This window comes from Dreissena polymorpha, chromosome 9, assembly GCF_020536995.1.
Source record: "Dreissena polymorpha isolate Duluth1 chromosome 9, UMN_Dpol_1.0, whole genome shotgun sequence".
NCBI lineage: Eukaryota > Metazoa > Mollusca > Bivalvia > Myida > Dreissenidae > Dreissena > Dreissena polymorpha.
This window is the reverse complement of record NC_068363.1, coordinates 96,573,828-96,601,784: the sequence shown is the minus strand read 5'-3', so window position 1 is coordinate 96,601,784 and position 27,957 is coordinate 96,573,828. Positions and strand designations below refer to the sequence as shown.

At 36.0% G+C, this 27,957-nt stretch overlaps 1 protein-coding gene across 1 annotated transcript; it reads left to right on the top strand.

Moving 5' to 3' along the window:
• Positions 1 to 27,957, top strand: LOC127845010 (medium-chain specific acyl-CoA dehydrogenase, mitochondrial-like). Its single transcript, XM_052375622.1, has 14 exons — positions 1 to 58; positions 5,345 to 5,447; positions 13,564 to 13,661; positions 15,029 to 15,098; positions 16,722 to 16,822; positions 16,961 to 17,041; positions 19,397 to 19,589; positions 19,784 to 19,830; positions 20,879 to 20,950; positions 21,253 to 21,321; positions 23,231 to 23,326; positions 23,971 to 24,147; positions 24,605 to 24,676; positions 27,572 to 27,957. The coding sequence occupies exons 1-14, from the start codon at positions 38 to 40 to the stop codon at positions 27,641 to 27,643; spliced, it is 1,272 nt and encodes a 423-aa protein (XP_052231582.1). The 5' UTR covers positions 1 to 37; the 3' UTR covers positions 27,644 to 27,957.

Here is a 27,957-nt window from a genome sequence, read left to right as displayed (position 1 = left end):
TTTTTAATCAGAACGACCCGATTAGTAACCTTTCAAAATGGCGTCATTACTTTCGCAGGTAGTATTGGTTACTTCACTTTTATTTTATTTTTGTTACTCACGCTGCTTTAAGTGCATTTTATAAGTCATATAAATAATCTATATAATTGTATCAATAAACTGTGTGTTGCTTTTGTTTGAACCTATGAAGTACGCCTTATACTTAATTGCACTAGTAGTATACTTACATAAGTATGGTCAATGGGGAAACTCCATACAATATGACAGTGTCTATTAAATATGGGCAGAAAATTGAGAATGATTGTCACAATTTACAGACCAGCTCAGAGTGTCCTATAAGGAGGAAAAATAACAGGCCGAAATAAATACCCGAAGATTTATGTGTAAAATGTATGCTATACTGCAACACGGTTGACTCGCGGTACTTGAGGAATATTCACTTGCGTCTAGAAACGATCTTCATATTTCAGATAAATGATTTAAAGGACAATCATATTTAACTTAACTTTATTGGACAAAGGCCTTTTTATGGCGAAAATCCTTCAGTATTAACTGTCGTAGAAACAAATCTAACACCACTGTCCGCCATTGTTGTTTATTTTTTTCTCCCGGTAGATTCGCGGTAAATAGGTTAAACAGCACCAATTTTAAATTAAACATGAATTATCAAAGCTCTGACATACTCTTCAAAGTAACAATCAATAAAGTATATAACAATTTAAATATATGGAATTTAAGACATCAAATAAAATAAATAGCACAGTTATTTTTAGGCAATGTCGTATTTTTTTCGTTACGACAATTAACTGAACTATACAAATTCAAATATTGTTAAAGCCTGAGTTTTACGACATTTAATTACCAAAAATCGATTCCAATCTGTAGGGAGACATGTTTTCTGTCAGATTTGACAAGTAGGTCACGCAGGATTGTTAATAAACAAAATCAAGAGGGCGCTAATGAAATACCGCGACTCAACCAGACCCGTGACTTAACCGGGTTTGAGTATATATGATACGTTCTTGTTGAGTCCTGGTTATATCAAAGACCTATATTTAGGTTTTTGGTTATATAGATCACTTGAAATCATTTGATGCAACGTTCCCTGACCAAATGATGCAGTTGTTTTGAATTATTTTTTTTACCTTTTCACCATCGTTTTGCTGATCAAAAATGCAACAAAAACAGGTCAATATTGTAATTCATAAGAACTATAATCCAATATTTCCTATTTTTTGGCGTAGCTGTTTAACATTACTTTTGACCTTAGGTAGATGACCTTCATTCATGATAGGTCCCAAATGAATAAATCTGAATTGTGCATTGGCTAAGAATACAAAAATCACCGTAAACATTGGATGCATATCATTTGAACTGAAATATGAATATGTTGTAATTTACATGTAAATGACAATAAATTAAAAACTGTCATGATACAAAACATCCTTTAAACATTACATCGAAACGTTTCTCCTTAGTTTACAAAGCAGTATAGCATTAATCACATGTCTCTACAATTAAAAGAAGCTTTTGTTAACAGGCCATAGCGGTCACACTAAACACTACGAAAACAGGCTAGATTGCACTTTACCGGTACTCAGTTGTTTACCACTATATAGACAAAGCGGGGGTTTGGGGGCGGTAGCCCCCGATACTAAGGAAATATATAGGTGTTGGAAATATATCTGTCTTTGATTTATTCTAATCCATATTTGCGTTTATTAGTGTAAATATGTTTCTTTGTACTTTGTTTTGTTCATTTGTTAGCTCATCGTGCTCATGGTGAGCTTTTGTGATGGCCTTTTGTCCGTCGTGCATCGTCCGTTGTCCGTCATGCGGCGTCAACATTTGCCTTGTTAACTCTCTAGAGGCTACATTTATTGTCCAATCTTCATGAAATTTAGTCAAAAGGTTGGTCTCAATAATATCTTGGATGATTTCGAAAATGGGTACATTTGCTTGAAAAACATGGCTGCCAAGGGGTGGGGCATTTTTCCTTATATGGCTATAGTAAAATCTTGTTAACACTCTAGAGGCCACATTTATTGTCCAATCTTCATGAAACTTGGTCAAAAGATTCATCCCAATAATATCTTAGACGAGATCAAAAATGATGCCCTTTGGTTGAAAAACATGGCCGCCAGGGGCAGGGAATTTTTCCTTATATGGCTACTGTAAAACCTTGTTAACACTCTAGAGGCCACATTTATTGTCCAATCTTCATGAAATATGGTCAGAAGATTTGTCTTATTGATGTCTTGGATGAGTTCGAAAATGGTTACGTTTGCTTGAAAAACATGGCTGCCAAGGGGCAGGGCATTTTTCCTTATATGGCTATATATGGCTATAGTAAAATCTTGTTAACATTCTAGAGGCCACATTTATAGTCTGATCGTCATGAAACTCGGTCAGAAGATTCATCCCAACAATATATTGGACGAGTTCAAAAATGATGCTGGTTGGTTGAAAAACATGGCAGCAAGGGGGCAGGGCATTTTTCCTAATATTGCTATATTAAAACCTTGTTAACAGTCTAGAGGTCACATTTATTGTCCGATCATCATGAAACTTGAAGGTCAGAAGATTTGTCCCAATGATATCTTGGATCAGTTCGAAAATGGTTTTGGTTGCTTTAAAAACATGGCCACCAGGGGCGGGGCATTTGTCCTTATCTATATGGCTTTAGTAAAACCTTGATAACACTCTAGAGGCCACATTTATTGTCAAATCTTCATGAAACTTGGTCAGAAGATTGGTCTCAATGATATCTTGGATGAGTTCGAAAATAATTATGTTTGCTTGAAAAACATGGCTTCCAAGGGGCGGGGCGTATTTCCTAATATGGCTATTATAGTAAAATCTTGTTAACACTCTAGAGGCCACATTTACTGTCCGATCTTCATGAAACTTGGTCAGAAGATTCATCCCGATAAAATCTTGGAAGAGTTCAAAAATGATGCCGGTTGGTTGAAAAACATGAACAACATGGCGGCCAGGGGGCGGGGCATTTTTCCTTTTATGACTCTAGTAAAACCTTGTTAACACTCTAGAGGCCACATTTATTTTTCGATCTTCATGAAACTTGGTCAGAAGATTTGTCCCAATAATATCTTGTTATCTCAGGTGAGCGACTTTGGGCCTTTCAGGCCCTCTTGTTTATATAAAGTTCTGTCTTTCTGCAAACAATTCATATCACTATGATGCTTGCAATATTGAGTCTTTTATGTTTACATTCTACTAACATCTTTACACATTATAACACATTATCTTTTATTTCATTCCAACATTATGTTCATAGTATGTCAGTGGCAAATATGTTTTCTTCTCCTATTGAAACTAATGTATTACTCGTTCAATTATGAAAACCTAGTCATTACAGTACTTATTGACAATAAAACATACAATTTCACCTCTTCTTGTTCTTCATTTCTTATTTGTTAATACAGTAAAATAAATTATCTTATTATCACTCACTTCCTTCATTCCATCTCCTTTCACTGGTCTCAAACATTACAACATCAACACCTTATATCTTTTTAAAATGTTCATATAGTGTTTCTTAGTAAAACAAAATCTTTTATTTTGATTACCTGTATTTTCCATATTACATTAGCTGTGGACATTTTTTCACAAGAAATTTACCTACTCTCAGGCTCTGCAATGTCAGTTTTGAGAAAATTTGTGTCACTTAGGAACACTGGTTAAATTGATTGTCCATGTATATAATGGTTAAGGTAAAAACACTGTTTTCTTTTATGTTGTACATTTTTATCTTGAATTTAGACTACATGTACCTTTGGAAAATGTATTGAAGAAATAAATCCGTTCAGGCAAAAAAAAAGAGATCTTCACAGGATCTTTGTTATTAATTACACAAATTGTATTTGAATCAAAATATTTTTATATTAGCTTTTAAATGATTGGTAACTAAGAAACATAAATAAATGTGAAAATGTTATTAAGAGGCAGATATGTACTTTTCACTAAAGAATTGTCTGCCTCAGTTTGAAATCTTTCTAAGTTTCGCTAAAATACATATACATGTACCCTGAACTATTTCAGTTAAAATAAAAATATGCAGTTTGAAATCTTTCTAAGTTTCGCTAAAATACATATACATGTACCCTGAACTATTTCAGTTAAAATAAAAATATGCAAATTTAGCCTTCAACTTTTATTTTGCCTCTTAAAGTGACAGTTCGCGTATATATGTATATATATATGGGCCGAATCGTAAGAAAACATGTGTTTATTAAGGATATCTCTGAAAATCCGGTTGAAATCGGTTGAAAACAAACAATATATCGATTTTTATTTTGGGGTTGAGTAAGGTAAAGTATGAAAACAACCTATAAATATCAATGATTCGACATGTTAATACGAACCTTAACTAACAAAGTTGTGGATACGGGCTAATTTAGCTGATAGAAGGTAAGAACAAATGCAAATACATCTGTTACAGACGCAAACTGTTTTGCATCGCTACGTTTTTGCTAAATCTATGTTTTTATCTTTCATATGCTAAGAATATTTAGCAAAAGCTAAATATAGATATAATTTTCTTATCTCACGACACTGCAATGATTTTCGCCCATTGCATGTATTTATGATCGTTCATATATGATTTTATCGATTTAAAACCAATTTTGACCAGGTTTTCGATGTCAACCTCGATAAAAAATATATTTCAATGAATTTATGTAAAGTTTATTTCTCTCTATACTATTTATATGCAAAACAACGATCTATTCCGCGAGCTGTCACTTCAAATGATATTCAAATAAGAAATATAAATATAGAAAATTCTGAAGTTGTAGGCGAAGGCAAATGTGTACTTTTCAGTAAGAAAGTCTGTCTCGGCCTCAAATCTTACAAGGTTTCGCTAATATATCCTGAAACTATTAAAGTTAAAATCACGAAGTTAATTTATGGCTGTATATTTATATGCCCTTAAAAATAACACTAAAATCTATAGAAAATGAAACAATAAAGTTTTATGCAGCAAAGGCAGATTTTCAGTTTTCAGTTGAGTTGTCACCTTTTGCTTCTAATCTTTCAAAACTAAGCAAATAAATATGTATTCTGAACTTTTCAAGTTAAAATCAAAAAGTGTACTTATGGCTATAGATTTTTATATTACATTTAACATGATACTTAAATCAGTTGTTTTAATAAAGAAATACAGAGGTTTATGACAAAGAAGTACTCAAAGCTGTACTATTAAAAAAGCTAACAGTTTGTCTGAGCAGCTACAATTGCTGTGGTCAGTAGTTATCAGTGTATCCAATTTTAAAATATAGACTGCTTGTATAATGGGTTGTAGACAGTGATTTGACTGTTTCAGTTGTCCCGCCGTGTCGTGCGTAGTGCTGGCCATGGTTTGAGATTGCGCAATGGCAGCACCAAGACTGCCACCAGTGCTGCAGCTTCCAAGGGACTCAACTTTGGTAGGGGCTGTAGTGACTCAGAATAAATAGATTTAGTTTTGTATTGCCTTTTTGCAAAGCGCTGCGCCTTGTTGCCGTTCTGAATCACCACTTTGCACTTTGGAGGCGAAAGCTTCCGTCCAGCTCTTATTGATAATATCTTAATTGCCTTTTGATCCAAACTGGTTAGGTTAGATGTCTGCAAAATCAGTGAACATCATTGTCTGTGCTTGATTACCTCCATACAAGTAACATGTGCATGTCTAATTAAGTATTTTAAAAGACTAAATCCAGTTTTGTCCGGAATTTCTGTTAAATCATCATACAAAATAATAAAAGATGGTAATGATAAAGATTTGGCGTATTTGATTTTATATTCTAAATTATTTAGGAGATAATTTAAAACTAAAAAGATCACAAAAAACTTTTTTTAAGTTTTTAAGCAATCAGGTGAGCTTTTGGGATCAGTCTTTGTCCTTCGTACGTCAGTCCGTCGTCCGTCCACATTTGGTTGTAAACACTCTAGAGGCCACATTAATTGTGCGATCTTCATGAAACTTGTTCAAAATATTTGTCCCAATAATATTTCGATCAAGTTCGAAACTGGGTCATGCTGGGTCAAAAACTAGGTAAAAAAAAACAAAAAACTTGTTAACACTGTAGAAGTAACATTTCATGCCCTATGTAACTTTGTCAAAATGTTTGTCTAAATGATATGTTGGTTGAGTTAAAAAGTGGTTCCGGTCCGTTGAAAAACATGGCCACCAGTGGGCGGGGCAGTTTTCCTTATTTGGCTAGAGAGAAACCTTGTAAACACTCTAGAAGTCACAATTTTTGCCCAATCATCATGAAACTTGGTCAAAACATTGGTTTTATTGATATCTCGGACGAGTTTGAAAATGGTCCAGATTGGTGAAAAAACATGGCCACAGAGGGGCGGGGCAGTTTTCGCTATATGTATATTGTGAAAACATGTGAACACTCTGGAAGTCACATTTTTGGTCCAATCTTCATTAAATTTGGTCAGAACATTTGCTTCCTAGATATGTGAGTTAAGTTCGAAAATGGTTCTGGTCCGTTGAAAAACATGGCTGCCAGGGGGACGGGACAGTTTTCCTTATATTTATATAGTAAAAAAGGCTTGTATACAGTCAAGAAGTTATATTTTTTTGCCCAATAATCATGAAACTTCGAAGTTCGAAAATGGTCCAGATTGGTGAAAAAACATGGCCACCAGTGGGTGGGGCAGTTTTCTCTATATGTATATCGTGAAAACATGTGAACACTAGAAGTCACATTTTTGGCCCAATTTTCATGAAATTTGGTCAGAACATTTGTTTCCTTGATACGAGAGTTGAGTTCGAAAATTGTTCCGGTCCGTTAAAAACATGGCTGCCAGGGGGGGGGGGGGGCATTTTTCTTATATTTATTTAGTAAAAAAGCTTGTGAACATTCTAGAAGTCACATTTTTTGCCCAATCATCATGAAACTTGGTGAAAAGAATGGTTTTATTGATATCTCAGATGAGCTTGAAAATGGTCCCGATCGGTCAAAAAAAAAAATGGCCGCCAGGGGGGGGTGCAGTTTTCCTTATATGACTATAGAGAAACCTTGTGAACACTCTAGAAGTCATATTTTTTGCTTAATCATCGTGAAACTTAGTCAATACATTGGTTTTATTGATATCTCGGATAAGTTGGAAAATGGCTCAGATCGGTGAAAAAAAACAAACTTTTTAGCTCACCTGATTGCTCGGGTGAGGTTTTAGTGTTGGGGTTTGTCTGCTGTCCGTCTGTCAAAATTTTGTTTGTAAACACTCTGTCATTCACATTTCTCAAGCATTCTTTATCAAAGTTGCTGAGAAGCTTTATGGCCACAAGATCTCAGTCACTCAGTAAATGCCACAATTATTGCCCTTAGATTGTCAAAATTTTCATTATATTATACAAAATCCCTGAAGACACTCTAGAGGTCACAATTTTGTTTCAGATTTTATGAATCTTGGTCATAATATTAAATTTTGTAAGCAAAGTTTGATGTTTGGTCATGAGGGGTCAAAATATAGGTCACCAGGTCAAATCTTACAAAAACCCTGTAAACACTCCATACGCCAGAGTTTTGGTTCAATAATGATGAAACTTGACCAGGATGTTTGTCTGGACAATATCTAGGTCAAGTTTGGCATTTGGTAAAGATTGAATGAACCGACTCCTCTCAGGTGAGCAAACTAGGGCCATCTTGGCCCTCTTGTTATACTAAATCTACCCACGCTTCCCATGCGGATGACTTGATGTTGTTCATGTTCGGCATAGCTTTCCGGATTTTTATGTGGACAAAGGGTCAATACATGAAATACATGAGCATGGTTTAATTGATGCTACAACTTGTTACCATCATGTCAACATAAAAACTAGGAAGTATTTTTTCGGATTACAAATTGAATTATGCTCATTTCAGAATTCATCAAAACAATTACAGTGGTGTGTAATTAATGCAGTGATAATTTGTTTAAACGATTAGCATGTCTATATAAATGTTTTGGCAATATTACCGGTATGCATCAAAAAGCACAATTTCCACGAGGATTGCACCAAGTTGACATGATCAGTCTCCTAAGTAATTGGCCACAATTGTATAGTGGAGGAGTACACCATAGGGACCAATAAGTGTAGTTGGTATAACTTTGCTTACAAATTGCCACAAACCCCCTGAAATTATTGACTGATAGTGTAGCAGGGTTTACAGGGGTTTTATTCAGGCATCAGGGCTCGGGCTGTCGTTCGCCACTTGAGCCAATTGCGAAAATATTGACAATTTGGCTCAAGAATAATCAGATTTGTGAAAATGCTAAAATCTCGTAAAATTTCATTGAAAACCGCCGCCATTTTAACCCGAAAATGGTTTTCTATATTTATGCCCCCCTTCGAAGAAGAGGGGGTATATTGCTTTGCACATGTCAGTCGGTCTGTTGGTCGGTCGGTCCTTCCACCAGGTGGTTTCCGGATGATAACTCAAGAACGCTTGGGCCTAGGATCATGAAACTTCATAGGTACATTGATCATGACTCGCAGATGACCCCTATTGATTTTGAGGTCACTAGGTCAAAGGTCAAGGTCACGGTGACCCAAAATAGTAAAATGGTTTCCGGACGATGGATCAAGAACGCTTAGGCCTATGATCATGAAACTTGGTAGGTAGATTGATCATGACTCGCAGATGACCCCTATTGATTTTCAGGTCACTAGGTCAAAGGTCAAGGTCACAGTGACCTGAAATAGTAAAATGGTTTCCGGATGATAACTCAAGAACGCTTAGGCCTAGGATCATAAAACTTGATAGGTAGATTGATCATGACTCGCAGATGACCCCTATTGATTTTCAGGTCACTAGGTCAAAGGTCAAGGTCACAGTGACCCGAAATAGTAAAATGGTTTCCGGATGATAACTCAAGAACGTCTATGCCTAGGATCATGAAACTTCGTAGGTAGATTGATAATGGCTGGCAGATGACCCCTATTGATTTTCAGGTCACTAGGTCAAAGGTCAAGGTAACGGTGACCCGAAATAGTAAAATGGTTTCCGGATGATAACTCAAGAACGCTTATGCCTAGGATCATGAAACTTCATAGGTAGATTGATCATGACTCACAGTTGACCCCTATTGATTTTCAGGTCACTACATGTATATCAAAGGTCAAGGTCACAGTGACCTGAAATAGTAAAATGGTTTCCGGATGATAACTCAAGAACGCTAATGGCTACGATCATGAAACTTCATAGGTACATTGATCATGACTCGCAGATGACCTCTATTGATTTTGAGGTTACTAGGTCAAAGGTCAAGGTCATGGTGACCCGAAATAGTAAAATGGTTTCCGGATGATAACTCAAGAACGCTTATGCCTAGGATCATGAAACTTCATAGGTACATTGATCATGACTCCCAGATGACCCCTACTGATTTTCAGGTCACTAGGTCAAAGGTCAAGGTCACGGTGACCCGAAATAGTAAAATGGTTTCCGGATGATAACTCAAGAACACTTATGGCTAGGATCATGAAACTTTATAGGTACATTGATCAAGACTGGCAGATGACCCCTATTGATTTTCAGGTCACTAGGTCAAAGGTCAAGGTCACAGTGACAAAAAAATATTCACACAATGGCTGTTATACAACGGAGAGCCCATATGGGGGGGCATGCATGTTTTACAAACAGCCCTTGTTTTCTCTTTGTTTCAATGAAAGTATTCGCAATTTGAACAGTGAACGAAAACCGGTCTGCACCTGTATCGAGACATCGCTTGACCTTATTGTTATTGAAGTGCACATGGTAGCTGGCCAATCAAAACTGAGTTCGCTTACACATGAAATGAGGTTGTTGAATGAAACGTAAAAATGGGTGGAGCTTTGAATACACAGTTAATATTGTCGTCTGCAAACAAAATAGCGGCCGGTCGCAAATGTCGTATTATAAGATTAAAAATGAAAATAAGCGTGACCATAAATTAATTATTTCCAAGCTGACTATCGATCTAAATTAAAGAGTGATAATTAAATAATTAGTTCTATGTTGTTGATGTTACAACTTTCTTCCGATGAAAAGGTGATTATTAATTAATTTGATCTTTTTACTTACACATCATGCTAACTAACAGCGGCGTATTTTAATCAAAGGAAAACATGAAAAACACGCGCGGTTTAATTGCAATTAAAGTTTTATTAAAGTTACGAATTTGTAACACATAGGAACAGTAATTCATATCGTCTACACAATTTGGAACATCTCATGAAAATCTCAAATGAAGGAAAAGACTGCAAAGATGTTGACTTTATAGTGATCTACAAACTGTGGGCTTGTAAAAAACAGCGCAGAATAATAATGAAATAATAATGATACATGTCATGACTTTGTTCTCTGTGTATAGCAGGATTTGTTTGCAATGTATTTTGTGAATGAAATGTATGCTTGTATTTTACATGCCATTCATCATGTTGTTTAAAATGTGCTGTATGAAAATATCTCTATTACTATGAAAATTGTGATGTGATGTATATTATGATATGTGACATGTGCTTGTTGTAATTAAAAGAAATATGACAAATCTATAGTTTATATTGTTATTTTAAACAAACGAAAACTGGTTGGCAATAGCCCAAAACGCACCACAGATAATCTAGGATCCAAATTTTTGTCGGGGGGGGGGGGGGGGGGGGGGCATGCCCGGACCCCCCTAGATCTGGGTGGCTCAAAGATATTTTGGGCCAGCGCTAGCCCTGGGCATGAATGAATTACCTATGTTCCCATCTTTCTGCCTTTTGCCATGTTTTGGGAAAACCGTAAAACAAATCATTCAGAAGACTTCTTTTGTCTTCAGTTGTTTTAATGCAGATTATATAACAAATTTCAATAAAGTTAGTTGCCCTACAGTGTAAGTATACCAAGTACTCATTACTTTGCATTTAGTTGTGTGTAGCCAATTTCTGTGGAAGATAAATAATTTCATGAAAACAGCCTAACATCTTTACAAAAAACTGGTACTCACTACTGATCATCAATTGCACAGTTATGCAGTTCTGACAATTTAAGCTCACCTGAGCACAATGTGCTCATGAATGATGAGCTTTTGTAATTGCTTTTTGTCCATCGTGCATCGTGTGTTGTGCGGCGTCAACGTTTGACTTGTAAACACTATAGAGTCCACATTTATTGTCTAATCTTCATGAAATTTGGTCACAGGATTTGTCCATATGATATCTTGGATGAGTTCGAAAATGATTATGGTTGCTTGAAAAACATGGCTGCCAGGGGGCGGGACATTTATCCTAATATGCCTATATATGGCTGTAGTTAAACCTTGTAAACACTCTATGGGCCACACTTATTGTCCTATCTTCATGAAATTTTGTCAGAAGATACGTCCCAATATTATCTTGGACAAGTTCAAAAATGATTCCGGTAGGTTGAAAAACATGGCCCCCAGGGGCATTTTTCTTTATACGGCTATAGTAAAACCTTGTTAACACTCTAGAGATCACATTTATTGTCTAATCATCATGAAACTTGGTCAGAAGATTTGTCCCAATGTATCTTGGACGAGTTTGAAAATGGTTCCAGTTTGTTGAAACATGGCCACCATGGGGCAGGGCATTTTTCCATATATGGCTAAATATGGCTATAGCGAAACCTTGTTAACACTATTGAAGCCACATTTATTGTCCAATCTTTATGAAACTTGGTCACATGATTTGTCCATATGATATCTTGGATGAGTTCGAAAATGGTTACAGTTTGTTGAAAAACATGGCCACCAGGGCAGCAGCATTTTTCCTTATGTGGCTATAGTTAAAACTTGTTAACACTCTAAAAGTCAAATTTATAGTCCAATCTTCATACAAATTGGTAAGAAAATTTGTTCTAATCATATCTTGGATAAGTTAAAAAATGGTTCTGGTCTGTTGACAGGCCTAATCTAATCGGCGGCAGAATTTCGGCCGCAGTCCCCCACCTGAGAAGAATACATTTTTCCCCTTTTGGGGGAAAAAATTCCCACTGATTTAAAAAAATATATAAAAAAAATATATATATATCTTTTTTAAAGATGTGTCTCATGATTATTATATCTCAATTCTATTTCAATTAAATCTTGTCAAACATACTTAATTATGAAAAAAGAAATGAATATAGTGCAAACATGTACACATGTAATAATGCGAGAGTAAGTAAAAAAATCCTGCAAAAAGGGAAATGCCACGAAAATTCCCCCTCATGAGGGTAGTGACCCGCTTCCCCTAATTTGGATTGAGGGCCCTGGTTGAAAAACATGGCCCTCTTTGCAGGGGCATACGGCATACGGCAGTACGCCCGTGCATATAATTCAGTTTCAAACTTTAAAAAATGAAAACTCTTAAAATTCGAAAAATGCAATAAAAAGTGAGGGCTAAGGGGGGTAAGGGGTATAATTATGTAAACAACCAAACTAGACGTCCACTGTTAGAAAATAACAGTGGGTACAAAACACAACACAGTCTTAAGTCCAAACATATAAAGTAGTCTTTTTTCACTGATGAGGGGTAGTAATCAATGTGTAGACATTACTTGTTTTAACTTCATACTTTTTTATGGTCGAACGTATATTTGCTGTTGACAATGTTTAATGAAATATTTCCTTTTATCTTTTTCAAGCAAGAAATTGATGCAAAAAATTTACAAAACGTGGTTGAAAGATAACACCAAAACAAACCATCTGCAATTAATTTTCCAAAATTTTCTTGAGGGAGACCCCCCAAACTCCCCCAGCAGGAGGGGGAGACCCCCTTCCGAACCTACACCCCCACTCATACCTTCGCTGCTCAATCGTGCATTTAGCTGAAATAGAATTTATCCTTATATGGCTATAAGAAAACCTTTGTGCACTCTAAAAGTTACATTTATAGTTCACTCTTCATGAAATTTGGTCAGAACATTTGTTCTAATGATGTCTATGGCTGCTCAAAACAGGTCAGTTCCTTTGTATCTTAGGTGAGCGAATTTGGGCCTTTCAGGCCTTCTTGTTTAAATTGTTATGGATATTTTTAACTGAATAAGTTGATAGCTAACATTACTGAACTACTATACAAAGAGTTTTGGTAAAAGCACAACAGTTACTCTGAAAAGAACAAGTAAAGTGGGTTGTCTGCCGACAGGTCTTGTGTTCTGTACATGGTTGTTTAAATCTACCCATAACAATACATGACTGTAAATAAAGTGGGCTTGTGTTTTAAGATTAAAATACATGTAAATGTGTAAATAAAGTATGCTTGTGTTTTAAGATTAAAATACAAGTATTAAGATTCAGGATAAATATGTGAATATAAAACAGGAAGATAATGTGAATAAAACCACTATTGGTATGAAAGTCACTAACGATAATCATATTTTTATTATGAGATTTAAAGCATTGACATATATCATGCTGCTGGGATTAAAGAAATAGCAACGAAAGTACACAATAACGGAGTAATGTCAAATATTTAACAATAACTTTGTTTAATTCAAAAATCTTTTCATGTTGTAAATCTGCATTAAGTTTCAAGCTTAGTATAATATGTAATATGAAAGTAAAAGTTTGTCAAATCATTTGCTACACCTTTAACAGAGCTATCACCGGAACAAAGAGAGTATCAAGAGCTGGCAAAGAAGTTTGCCAGGGAGGTCATCATTCCTGTGGCAGCGCAACATGACCGCACAGGGGAGGTAACTACTCATAACGGTAATTAACTCCCTTAGAGGCAGGGAACAACATGACCGCACAGGGCAGGTAACTACTCATAACAGTAATTTACTCCCGTAGAGGCAGGGAACAACATGACGGCACAGGGGAGGTAACTACTCATAACAGTAATTTACTCCCGTAGAGGCAGGGAACAACATGACGGCACAGGGGAGGTAACTACTCATAACAGTAATTTACTCCCATAGAGGCAGGGAACAACATGACAGCACAGGGGAGGTAACTACTCATAGCATTAATTCACTCCCGTAGAGGCAGGAAACAACATGACGGCACAGGGGAGCAGGGTAGGTAACTACTCATAGCATTAATTTACTCCCGTAGAGGCAGGGAACAACATGACAGCACAGGGGAGGTAACTACTCATAGCATTAATTTACTCCCGTAGAGGCAGGGAACAACATGACAGCACAGGGGAGGTAACTACTCATAGCATTAATTTACTCCCGTAGAGGCAGGGAACAACATGACGGCACAGGGTAAGTAACTACTCATAGCATTAATTTACTCCCATATAGGCAGGGAACAACATGACAGCACGGGGGAGGTAACTACTCATAATGGTTATTTACTCCCTTGGAGGCAGGGAACAACATGACTGCACAGGGGAGGTAACTACTCATAGCATTAATTTACTCCCGTAGAGGCAGGGAACAACATGACAGCACAGGGTAAGTAACTACTCATAGCATTAATTTACTCCCGTAGAGGCAGGGAACAACATGATGGAACAGGGGAGCAGGGGAGGTAACTACTCATAGCATTAATTTACTCCTGTAGAGGCAGGGAACAACATGACGGCACAGGGTAAGTAACTACTCATAGCATTAATTTACTCCCGTAGAGGCAGGGAACAACATGACGGCACAGGGGAGGTAACTACTCATAGCATTAATTTACTCCCGTAGAGGCAGGGAACAACATGACAGCACAGGGGAGGTAACTACTCATAATGGTTATTTACTCCCTTGGAGGCAGGGAACAACATGACTGCACAGGGGAGGTAACTACTCGTAGCGGTAGTATGCAAATTAAGAGGCAGTGAACAATATGCCAGACAACCTGTCTCCCAGATGTTTATTCCATATTAAGTATGTGTAGTTGGTAATGGTTTTGCATAGGCGCTGAATGCCAAAAAGTAGTGAAAGTAAAGAGATTTAATCAGGAACGACACTTGCGGTCTGAACTGATTTTTACTTAGAAAAAAAAGCTTAAAATGTAGTCCCAGCTTAGCCTGTGTGGACAGCACAGGCTAATGTGGGACAATTATTTATGCACATACATGAAGCCTAGTTTTCCCAGAGCTAGGATCTTTTATTGTATATTTCAGTACCCATGGGAGGTCATCAAGAAAGCCTGGGAGTTGGGCCTCATCAACACACATATAGATCAGGCATATGGTAAGGCTTTGTGTGTATACCAGGGTATCACATCGGAATATTTGTTGTACAATAGAAAAAGGGTTTAGTGTTTACAGTAACTGTATTTAAATGTGTTAATCATTACAAGTATGACGGACTGGTGTCCTTGAAAAATACTTCATGAAATTAAGTAAAGTTCAAATAACATGTTTGTGATTGCTTTGATTAATTGCTTTTAATAAAGGAAATCTGAACCATGAAATGCATGTACGCTAAGGAAAACTAGGTGATAATTCATTACATGTAGGACAGACTGGCGGCCTTAAACAATAATCAATGAAATTCAGTATAGTTTAAAAAATATGTTGGTTAATAATGCTTATAATAAAAAAAAAAAAACTTAAATAAAAAAAAACAGCATAGCAATGTTTTATAGTGTCATTTTACACGTGTTAAAACACACGAAGAACATTTTATAGGGACTCGCCAGACTGTTTACAAACGCAGAATGGGCGTGCAGATAATTATCATTTACCTCTGGTTGAGTCCAAAGTGATGTTAACACAGTTTTTCATTTAATTAAAGAAACATATAAACATAAACCAGTGTGAAAGCACAATCTATCTAATGAAATAAACGATTTACAGATGAAATTAAATATTTACTGAGAAGAGACCAATAACCAATAACAATTAATTGAGTCAACATGAGCATTTACACGCAATCACACTTTTGATTAATCCATACTGCTGTTGGTCTAGGCTAATCGACGGAGCATTTTATTTTGAATGACTAGTTCCACGATTTAACAATTTTAGTACGAATTAATGGTGTCACGCCACTATGCTGTTTTTTTTCTTCAAACAAATTTAATTCAATGTTTCTAACATTTTAAATGTTAAATTTCAAATTTACTTTGTACTGTTTTTATCCAGAATATTCTGTTGAAATTTTGGATGCAGTCTCCATATTGTCTGTCCATTAAACGGTACACAGTGTGGTATATTTATATTATTAAATCTTATTGTGTGTCTAAATTCCACATGATTCTTGGTACAGCCGTCATAGACTGTGTATTTTTTTTTAACTGTACAAAATAGCAGCGTTAAGTTGTCTGGTCCTTAAAACCACACTGTTATTTCCCTCTAGATGGTCTGAAACAGCCTGGTACAAATAGTTGTTCAGACTGATTTCTTTTGACGACCATTGCTTCTGACTATGAAATGTCGTCTAAATGGGTTCATTATTTTTAAAAGGGCAAGTATATTTGCTTATCTCAGCAAAAAATGCATAAAGTGCACCAAAAAAGATTAACACAAATCAAGGGTACTAAGTAAGTACACAAGATAAGGAAAAACTGGACTGGATAGAATTAAGATTAAATTCTTTGCAATATTAGAAGCTTTGAATGTGTGTGGCAACAAACATTGAAACTATTAATTTTGTATGCGTTTTTGCTTTACTCTGATTATATAAAGTATGAAGAAAAATTATTTTATTTGTATGGCACATGCTCACACTCACTCCAGTTTTTGGGCGACTAAAAACCAACAAACAACTGATAAATTTGTTGTTGTCCAAGGTACAAATGTAGTAAAATGTTAAAATAGAATACAGTTAATGTTTGGTCCACAATACATGGCCAAAAGGCTCCCATTTCAGGTGGTTTAGGGCTGGGCACATTTGATGCATGTATCATTACCGAGGAGCTGGCATATGGCTGTACAGGCATTCAGACAGCCATTGAGGCAAACTCTCTTGGGGTAAGCAACACTTGAATAGACCGCGACATATGCCATATTGCACTAATCATTATTATACTTGGTGTGGTGAATTACAAATTTACAAGTTAAGCATTGAATTTGTATTGTTTAAAATTACATTGTTATCATTTTTTGTAGCAAATGCCTGTGATCCTGGCTGGAAATGAAGAACAAAAGAAAAAATACCTTGGCAGAATGACAGAGGCACCTCTCATGTGTGTAAGTATACATACTGTCTGTAATAGCTTGGTATATCTGCCAGTCTGCTCAACTGTGTGCTTTCAGCTCTTTATTACGAATACTTGTTATGTCCCCCTTTTTACATATTTATACTTTAAATTTTTCAGCTTTTGTGAGCAGGTACATCCAGCTTAAAGCTCCTCTGGGTAAACCATAAATAATGTAAAAAATAAAATCCAATTAAGTCCCGACCGGTTCACCAGCCCAAAGAACAATAAAAAAGGCAGAAACAACTGACTATTTATGCCCCCCTTCAAAGAAGAGGGGGTATATTGCTTTGCTCATGTCGGTCGGTCGGTAGGTCTGTCGGTCGGTCCGTCCACCAGGTGGTTGTCAGACGATAACTCAAGAACGCTTGGGCCTAGGATCATGAAACTTCATAGGTACATTGATCATGACTCGCAGATGACCCATGTTGATTTTGAGGTCACTAGGTCAAAGGTCAAGGTCACGGTGACCAGAAATAGTTAAATGGTTTTTGAATGATAACTCAAGAACGCATACGCCTAGGATCATGAAACCTCATGGGTTGATTGATCATGACTTGCAGATGACCCCTATTGATTTTGAGGTCACTAGGTCAAAGGTCAAGGTCACGGTGACCCGAAATAGTAAAATGGTTTCCGGATGATAACTCAAGAACGCATACGCCTAGGATCATGAAACTTCATGGGTAGATTGATCATGACTCGCAGATGACCCCTATTGATTTTGAGGTCACTAGGTCAAAGGTCAAGGTCACGGTGACCCGAAATAGTAAAATGGTTTTCGGATGATAACTCAAGAACGCATACGCCTAGGATCATGAAACTTCATAGGTAGATTTATCATGACTTGCAGATGACCCCTATTAATTTTGAGGTCACTAGGTCAAAGGTCAAGGTCACAGTGACCCAAAATAGTAAAATGATTTTTTGATGATCGCAGATGACCCCTATTGATTTTCAGGTCACTAGGTCAAAGGTCAAGGTCACAATGACAAAAATCGTATTCACACAATGGCTGCCACTACAACGGACAGCCCATATTGGGGGCATGCATGTTTTACAAACAGCCCTTGTTGGTTTCTGTTTTTCTTTGGGTTGAATAAATTGTTTTCTTTGAAAACATTGTTTCTTTGCATTTTTGATTTAAAATGATAAAATGTTTTGCAAAGATAAAAAACTAGTATTAATTAATTTATTATGAAAGCAGCCAATACCATACCATTACTGGTATAGATAGCATAGCTTTCTAGTATGTTATTGTCCAGTTATGCCAAAAACATTCCCATATGAAAATATGACCGCCTGGATTCTTAGAGGCGAGTTGGTCGACTAAAAAGTCAGTAGCTTTGAGTTATATTGTTGCACGGTGTGTGACTGAGCCAGGTTGTGGTGCAGGGCTTGCATTCAAGGATGTTTGGAAGGAATATATGAGTCTCATCATGGGAAAATGGAGCTTATGCAATTGTTTAAAGTGTTTTCCCATATAGCCTATGCAGTCTGCACATGCTAATGAGGGACAAAACTTTCCATTTAAACTGGATTTTTGCTAAGAAGGGACTTGCTTTGAATTAAAATTACCATAAAGTTGAAAGTGTCATTCTGATTAGCGTGTGTGGAATGCATTAAGGCCCATTTTCCCAGAACATGGCTAATGACAGGTTTTGCTTCAGGACTTCCAAAATTGCAGCCATATAAGTACAGTACCAAAACTTCAAATAGCCTGGAATTATAGACTCACACAACTCTATTGTAATTTCAGTAATGGAATATTTTCATAAATTGAACTACCAGAAAATGGAGTAAAATAATAGCAATACTTAGAATACTGGTTTATTTTTTATTATGCCCCCGGATCGAAAGATCGGGGGCATATTGTTTTTGGCCTGTCTGTCTGTCATTCATTCATTGTATGTGTGTGTCCCAAAACTTTAACCAAAACTTTAACCTTCGTTAAAGTTTGGTCATAACTTTTTGAATATTGAAGATAGCAACTTGATATTTGGCATGCATGTGTATCTCATGAAGCTGCTCATTTTGAGTGGTAAAAGGTCAAGGTCATCCTTCAAGGTCAAAAGTAAAAAAAATACAATCCAAAGGAAGTAATAAGCTTTAAAAGGGAGATAATTTCTAAACCTGCCAAATGATATATTGAAATTTTATTTCAAAGCGGCGCAATAGGGGGCATTGTGTTTCTGACAAACACATCTCTTGTTGCAACATGAAATGAACATGTTAAGTATTTCTGTGAAAACTTAAAATTATGAGCAAAATCTCCCTTATCATAGACCTGGAAGCCTGAACTTCAGTTGTGAAATGTTCATGACAGTGCTAGTTCTGTCTCCTCTAGGCCTACTGTGTGACTGAGCCAGTTGCTGGCTCTGATGTGTCTGGTATCCAGACTAAGGCAGTGAAGAAGGGCAAAGACTGGGTGATTAACGGCCAGAAGATGTGGATAACAAACGGTGGCCATGCCAACTGGTACTTTGTGCTGGCTCGCACAAACCTTGATAAGAGTTGTCCAGCAGGAAAGGCATTTACTGGTATGATATTTTGATAATCCGTTTTATTGAATGTGCCCGATTGAATATATATGTACTGCTGATAGGTGTCGTAATTGCTGCCATTTAAAAAAAGAAATTTCCTTTAAAAGATATGTAGCTGTATCCAGGTGTCCTGGTAAGGATACTTCTGTTCTTTCCATCCTTCCATGTCACTGTTCTCATGCTTGTTTCAGGTTTTATTGTGGAAGCCGACACCCCCGGTGTGATCAAAGGAAGGAAGGTATACTTGTAACTAAAGATAATCATCATGTTTACATATAAGAAAATTGAAACCACTTATGAATCATTCATTTTAAGTAAAACCTTCTGAAAAGAGATGCCTAAACTTGTTTTCAACATGTGACAAACTTGGTTAAAGACACAGAATACTAGATTAGTGTCAAATACATATAAGTTTACTTATTAGGCTTAGAAAACCAAAACCACAAGCCTCTGCGAATTAAACACTTACCTGGTATTCTATTGATACCATTATTTTCAACACTTACCTGGTATTCTATTGATACCATTATTTTCAACACTTACCTGGTATTCTATTGATACCATTATTTTCAACACTTACCTGGTATTCTATTGATACCATTATTTTCAACACTTACCTGGTATTCTATTGATACCATTATTTTCAACACTTACCTGGTATTCTATTGATACCATTATTTTCAACGCTTACCTGGTATTCTATTGATACCATTATTTTCAACACTTACCTGGTATTCTATTGATACCATTATTTTCAACACTTACCTGGTATTCTATTGATACCATTATTTTCAACACTTACCTGGTATTCTATTGATACCATTATTTTCAACACTTACCTGGTATTCTATTGATACCATTATTTTCAACACTTACCTGGTATTCTATTGATACCATTATTTTCAACACTTACCTGGTATTCTATTGATACCATTATTTTCAACGCTTATCTGGTATTCTAAGGATACCATTTTTTTCACAACTTTTTTTGATCATTTTTAAGGTTCACTCAAGAAAATGGCTGAAAACAACACTGAAACATCCAATTATGCCATTAAAATACACAAAGTGATGTCATAATGTGTGTGTTTGCTGTATTGATGATAATGTTTAGTGAATTAATATAGTGTGTCATCGGAAGAAGAGTTGTTGGTGGAGCAGATCAGCTTCAGTTCTCTCAGGGCTCTTAGATATTAAATATGAAATTCCCTGTTACTTTATTAGCACCCTTCACATATGTATTCAGCAAGTTCCCATACTGTATACAGTGTATCTGTATACTTTAGGAGATCAACATGGGCCAGCGAGCGTCTGACACCAGAGGGATCACCTTTGAAGAGGTTGTGGTCCCAGCAGAGGTATGCACATCCCTATAATCATTCTGAATAAATGATACATTCTTGCTTCTATCAAATAGCAAGGCTTTATACGTGTCTTATTGGATATTTCTCAAATTAGAAAACTACTACATTGATTGACGGCTAAAATAACCTATAAAAACAGTTATAGTTATTACAAACTCTCAATTGAACAGGAAAATGTGGGCCTGCTGTCCTTTGACAGCTATTGTTATATCAGCTCAAGTACTATACATGCAGGATGATGCTTAATTCTTTTATTAACAGATTTGTTATTGAAACATGCATTTTTTTATTGTCAGAATGTGTTAACTGCAGAAGGAATGGGATTCAAGATTGCCATGGGAGCTTTTGACAAGACACGACCTCCAGTAAGATACAGTGCACCTCTTAACTTTGTCTTAAAGTATATTTCAATTCAATCAAAATTGAAAGTTTTTCCAACTAGGTGTGAGGCTTGAGTCCCTTTAATAAGCTGTACATAACATACAGATTACATGTGTGTATATATTTGTTCCTGTAGAATGTCCATACGAATTCATGTGTCATCATCATAGGATTTGCAGGATATCAATTCATTAATAATGGATAATAAAGTATCTCTGTGATGATAGAGCAGGGTTTCCAGCCAACCTGGAAATCAGGGAAAACCTTGAAGAAGACTTTCCCTTTTTCCAGTCAGGGAAAAGTCAGGGAATTTGGAAAAAGTTCCTGAAATCAGGGAAAAATCAGGGAGTTTTGTTTGGTCAGACTTTCCTGACTTGTGTCAAGAAGTCCATATGATTAAAACAGCAAATCGATTCCTCTGAATGCCTGGTGGCTTTCTAGTATACATGTAGCTTAGTTATATCTGCAACTACTATTTATTGAGGGTGTCTAAAACAAGAAATAGGTCGAAATTATGATCCTGGAATTTTTATTTTCCATCCGGAAAAAATCAGGGAAATATCAAGGAATTCTGTTCATGCAAAAAGCTGGGAACCCTGTAGAGTGCATTCCCTCAGTTCTTGAATACTCATTGACATAATGTGTTATTTTAGGATGGACATTTTTGTGTTAAATCATCATAAAATATTGAAAGAATGTACATTTGTACTCAAAACTGTGTAAACAATAGGGCATGCTGGATTCTGGTGTTGGGACTTTTCCAGAATGAAGTATCTACTGTGCCATAAAAACTGTTATTAAACTAGATTGGTGAAAAGAATTCCGATGTACACACAGTTACATGTGTAATCAGTTATGTATCCCATGATTATGAAATAAATCAGAAATGCCAAACATTAGTTTGGACAGGCACATGTTACAAAAAGTGTACTTGTATTCCAAAATTTCATCACTTTGAAATTTTCCATCTTATTTCATTGCAACTTGTTGGTCTCAGCTGGGTTTTGTATAAAATGTCCACAATTGAACGCAACACCACCTTTTACCATGTAACAGCTGGAACTGTGACACTATTAAATGGAATACACTCAGTATTGACTATAATTACTGCCCAATCAGCATGTCCTATGTCGAGTCAGTGGGGTGATGCATTTTCCAAGGCTGTAAACTACTGTAAGGTAGTTTCTGAGCATTGAACACTTTCTTATTTTAGCTACATACTGAATCTTTAAATAATTACAAACCTTTTAATATTATCGTTTATAGCATGTTTTGAAAGTTGAAATGTAGATTCGTGGATGCATCATTGACTTTGATGTACAGGCTGCAGGCCTGCATTGTACACACGCTACCAAGAAAACTTGTCCACAGCAATATTTTATATTAATTGTTGAAACATTCAAAGCCCACTTATGTCACGAAGCCTACATTTGCTGTTCCGTTTGTTGAATGTCTGTGTTGGTTTTCCCTATGTTGATTGTCAGTGTTGGTTTTCTCTATGTTGAATGTCTGTGTTGGTTTTTTCTATGTTGAATGTCTGTGTTGGTTTTCTCTATGTTGAATGTCTGTGTTTGTTTTTTCTATGTTGAATGTCTGTGTTTGTTTTCCCTATGTTGAATGTCTGTGTTGGGTTTCCCTATGTTAAATGTCTGTGTTGGTTTTCTTTATGATGATTGTCTGTGTTGGTTTTTCCCTTTGTTGAATGTCTGTGTTGGTTTTCCCTATGCTTAATGTCTGTCTTGGTTTTCTCTATGTTGAATGTCCGTGTTGGGTTTCCCTTTGTTGAATGTCTGTGTTGGTTTTCCCTATGTTTAATGTCTGTGTTGGTTGGTTTTCACTTTGTTGATTGTTTGTGCTGGTTTTCCCTTGTTGATTGTTTGTGTCTGTGTGCAGGTTGCTGCAGGAGCTGTAGGTCTGGCCCAGAGAGCCATGGACGAGGCACTCAAATACTCCATGGAGAGGAAGACCTTCGGCAAGTTCATATGTGAGGTGAGTTACCTAGCAGCCCTGTAACATGTGCAGAGTTGACTCATGGTGACATGTACATGGTCATTAAATAATTACTTTATGTTGTAAGAACATAGACATTATCTATGAATCATTATTTTATTTTTATTTTACTTTTAAATGAATACATTCCATAGAAAAAGTTACCTGAATTAATTGAAATTGTCTTTGCTAGACAAATTTGAAATGTAAAAAAAGCCTTATCATTTTTAGCTCGGCTGTTTTCGGGGAAAACTCAAGGTATTGTCATAGCCAGCTCGCTGTCCGGCATCTGCTAAAACCTTTACATTGGCTCTGAAATCAGAAGTGATTCCACCTACAACATTGAAACTTCATATGTAGCTGCACCTTGATGAGTTCTACATGCCACACCCATTTTTGGGTCATTAGGTGAAAGGTCAAGGTCACTGTGACCTCTAATATTCTTCTAACAAGCTTTCATTTATTCAAAACTGCACCCACAGCCGAGTGTTGGCACCCTCTATGCGGTGCTCTTGTTCAACTAAACAATGATTGGGACTCCACATTCCTAATTGATCACCTTATGCACTGTGGGTGTTTTCCAGTAGTCGTTAGACCAATTATAATTTGTAGTGCCAACCTGTCTCTTTCTTGTTTGTGTTCAGCACCAGGCAGTAGCATTCATGCTGGCTGACATGGCTATAGGCATTGAGTCAGCACGTCTGGCCATGTACCGGTCTGCCTGGGAGATAGACCAGGGCCGCAGGAACACCTACTACGCCTCCATTGCCAAGTGCCTTGCAGGGGATGTGGCCAACAAGACAGCTACCGATGCTGTACAGGTCAGTGGTCAGCCACCTTAACAATGGGTCTCTGGGATATAGGGACGGCTCTATTCAGGGAAAGCAGGGGGAGCCAGCCATATGTTTCCCTGACAGATCTTTCTCTACATATAGCCCACTGTTTTATGGCTCTTCATGTGTAAACCACTTTATAACAGTTAAACTTGTGTTTGACAATTTTGAACTATGATTTCTCTTAATTCTGTCCATTAAAAAAACACCTAAATGAGTCAGATCATGATCTATATCCTTTTTTGTTGGCTTATAAGTAGCACAAGTGATTGAATTAAATAAAACTTGAAATACAATTTTCACCCTTAGTGATCCACATGTTTCTTAGTTATGTGCCCTTAAACTTAGATGTTGGCATGGCCACTAATAAAGCATGTGCTGGGGTATTGTTAACCACTTTTGTGACAAAGCTCTAGTTAACATTAATGGGATATTTTTTTTGTAGATATTTGGGGGAAATGGCTTTAACTCTGAGTATCCGGTTGAGAAGTTGATGAGAGATGCAAAGATTTACCAGGTAGGTATTCACATAGCACCAGGCGATTCGACAAATTAGCTGTTCTTTACCATCATACGAATTTGAGTTTCTTTGCAAGTGCAAAAGTAGTACCATAAGTCCTTTTGTTTGGTATTTTGACTGAGTTTTCACTAAGATATCCTGTATCAAGTTTATATCATGCTGCAGTTGATAGCAAAGGCACATTCAAAACTCAAGTGAATAACTTATCAAAATGTGTACTTTTTTGTCCAAGCATTATAATTAATACACTAAATAAAGCAATCACTAAATCTTTTGAGTATATCATTGCAATGAACTCATGCCTTGGATGCACAATTTTAAACAACTTTGTTTTGCATTTTTAAATAGGTTTGAACCCTTTTCATTTTGAGTTTATAGACAATCCCAGAAATCGATACCTCCCGGATTACCCACCCCTGAATACTCTTGCGCGCCTCCAAAACGGTACTGAAGAAATACACATGGACCTATATATGTTTGTATAGGTCCCTACGCAAAACAAGGGAGAGAAACGGTTATATCGAATATAATTGAGGATTTAAAGAGTTTCTGTTATCGATCTGACAACCACATAATAGTTCGTTTGTTTTTTGTTTTTTTTTTAAATTATGTAATTAGTAGAAATAAGGTTCATCTGCATTCTTTTAAGAGTTATAAAACATAGCATGGACATGGACCTATTTGTGTAGGTCCCTGGCATGAATAAGGTCTAGTTATAAAACATAGCATGGACATGGACCTATTTGTGTAGGTCCCTGGCATGAATAAGGTCTTGATTGTCATTTAACATGTTATTTGAAGGTGACGCGTGATATCTTATCTTAATTAAGTTATCTACACATGTGCAGACATGTGGTGTCACGGGCAAACGCTTTTAATCCGCACTTGGAACATCGCCTCCCATTTAGTGAATTCGTTCGCGCCTTTATCGCTGATGTTTTTTTTCAAAAGATTTATGTTGCTGTCATTAATAATCCGTAATTAAAGAAAAATAAATCACTTATTTTTTTTCGTGTTTTTATTTTTTAAGCGTAAATTTAGACCGTATTACTAAAATTTAATAAAGACATACTTTTGGAAATCTAGAGAACACAATTGGAACTATTTAAGTTTATTTAAGGCTCATTATTTTTCATGTTGAACATTTCAATCGTGAATTAAGATGTTATTAAAAAAATTAATAATATTTCACGCAATAAACTTTCATTTTACATGAAAAACGTTATTTAAATAATAATATAAGAAAGTTGTAGACAAAAGCTGATATGTCCTTTTCAATAAAAAAAGTATGACATATCCTGACATCTTACACAGTTTTGCAAGCGAATAACTCCGAACTTGTTCATTTAAATCACAAAATTCATTTCCGGCTAGATATTTTTGTATTAGCTTGAGAGCGATTTTTAAATAAAAGATTGCTAAAAACCACTTTAGTTTTAGACTAAACTAGACACATAATTTTAATTAAAAAAAAAAATCTCTACCTGAAATCTTACAGAGTTTCGATATAATAAAGATTTACGGAACAATTTTAGAATCACAAACTTCATTTCGGCTATAGATTTGTATATTACCTTTAAAATGACACTTACAAGGGAAATATTAATAGCGAAATGGTAAATGTTTAGACAAATATAGGTATGTATTATTCAATAAAAGAAGTCGGCCTCAGTCTTTAATCTTACAACGTTTCTTAATGAATATCTCCGGAAAGTATAGAAAGTATGACATTTAATAAGAAATAATATAGGCTTAAACAAAGGCAGATATCAATATAATTGTCTACATCGACCTTAAATCTATCTAATTAATATCAAAGATCTATAAAAAAAATTGGTCTGAATGGATGTTTCCAATCTTTATATATTGATAGATCTTTGTTAATATCTCCAGCACTATTTACGCTAAAATCAGAACGTTTACTTCAGACTTTAGATATTTCTATGCCTTTATAATTATGCTTGAATAATTTTATTCCATAAAGAAATAATTAAATTTTATACAAAGGCATTACTGAAAGGTATGCTTAAAAATGCCAACTCGGCCTTAAACATTAGGTGTTGTCACTGAATATTGTTGCAGAGACACATATTTTATGAATCTATCGTGTATTTTTTTTATTTAAATTATATTGATTTACGATGTGATACATATCGACACTTGGTTTCATGTTTCACTTGTTTTCAATCCTACTGTGCGAAGTCATAAAGTACTGTTTATTGGAATAAAGCGGGTGTACACTATGATAACGTTGTAGTCTGTCAAATTCTTCAGTACCGTTTTCAATCGCGGGTTACGTAATAGCCAATATGGCGGCGCCCATTTATCGATTCTGGGATTGTCTATATTATTATCCCCAGCCATAGGCGGAGGGATATTGTTTTGGCGTTGTCCGTCCGTCTTTCCGTCCGTCTGTCTTCTCGTCCGGAGCCATATCTTGGAAGTACTTTGGCGGATTTCATTGAAACTTAGTATGAGTATATATATGGATAAGAGGATGATGCACGCCAAATGGCATTGTACACCATCTGTTAATAACGGAGTTATGGCCCTTTGTATCTTGAAAAAATGCTTTTTTCAGTGTCAAATATAACACTTGTGTCCAGAAGCATATTGGCGGGGGATATCAATTCAAGGAATTTGCTTGTTGTTAGTGTTTTTGTCCTTATGTTGTCCAAGGCTCTCAACTAAAGTAAAGGGTGTTGTTTTTTTAAGTTTTAATTATTTATTGAAAGAATTTTCATAACTCATAGCTTCTTATTGCAAAAAAAATATTCAAGAGCTTTCACTTTCCAAAGTTGTTTAAATACATGTTCTTTAAATATTAAAGTGTATGCCCTGTGTAAGCTGTATGTGTTGGTAACCATGTTAACCACAGCTTTTTTATTGCAGATTTATGAAGGCACAGCCCAGATACAGCGTTTGATCATCTCCCGAGAAATGCTAACGAAGGCAAGACAATAGTCTGTCTGCAGGTCTAACCACGCCAGCATGGACCAACATACAGTGATGGCTGTCTCTGATTGATTCTCTGTGTTCAGTGAATGTTGGACTCTGAATGAACATTCACTACGAAAACTGTAACATATTAAAATTGTTGTGTTGATTTTAATTGTTTCATGAAATTTTCAGTTGACTTTGGTCTTGCTGAGTATTCAGTAAAGAGCTCTTTAATTAATATGTACATTATTATGTGTATGATAAATTATAAATAAAAATAAAATGAATGTTGGATTATTGTTAATATATTGTAAAGAAAATAAATGAATATATATTTA

Coding starts and splice junctions, on each gene's coding strand:
- LOC127845010 (XM_052375622.1), top strand. CDS start 38: ATGGCGTCATTACTTTCGCAG. Junction 19,590..19,783: donor AGCAGGAAAGGCATTTACTG/GTATGATATTTT, acceptor TGCTTGTTTCAG/GTTTTATTGTGGAAGCCGAC. Junction 20,951..21,252: donor AGGTTGTGGTCCCAGCAGAG/GTATGCACATCC, acceptor TTTTATTGTCAG/AATGTGTTAACTGCAGAAGG.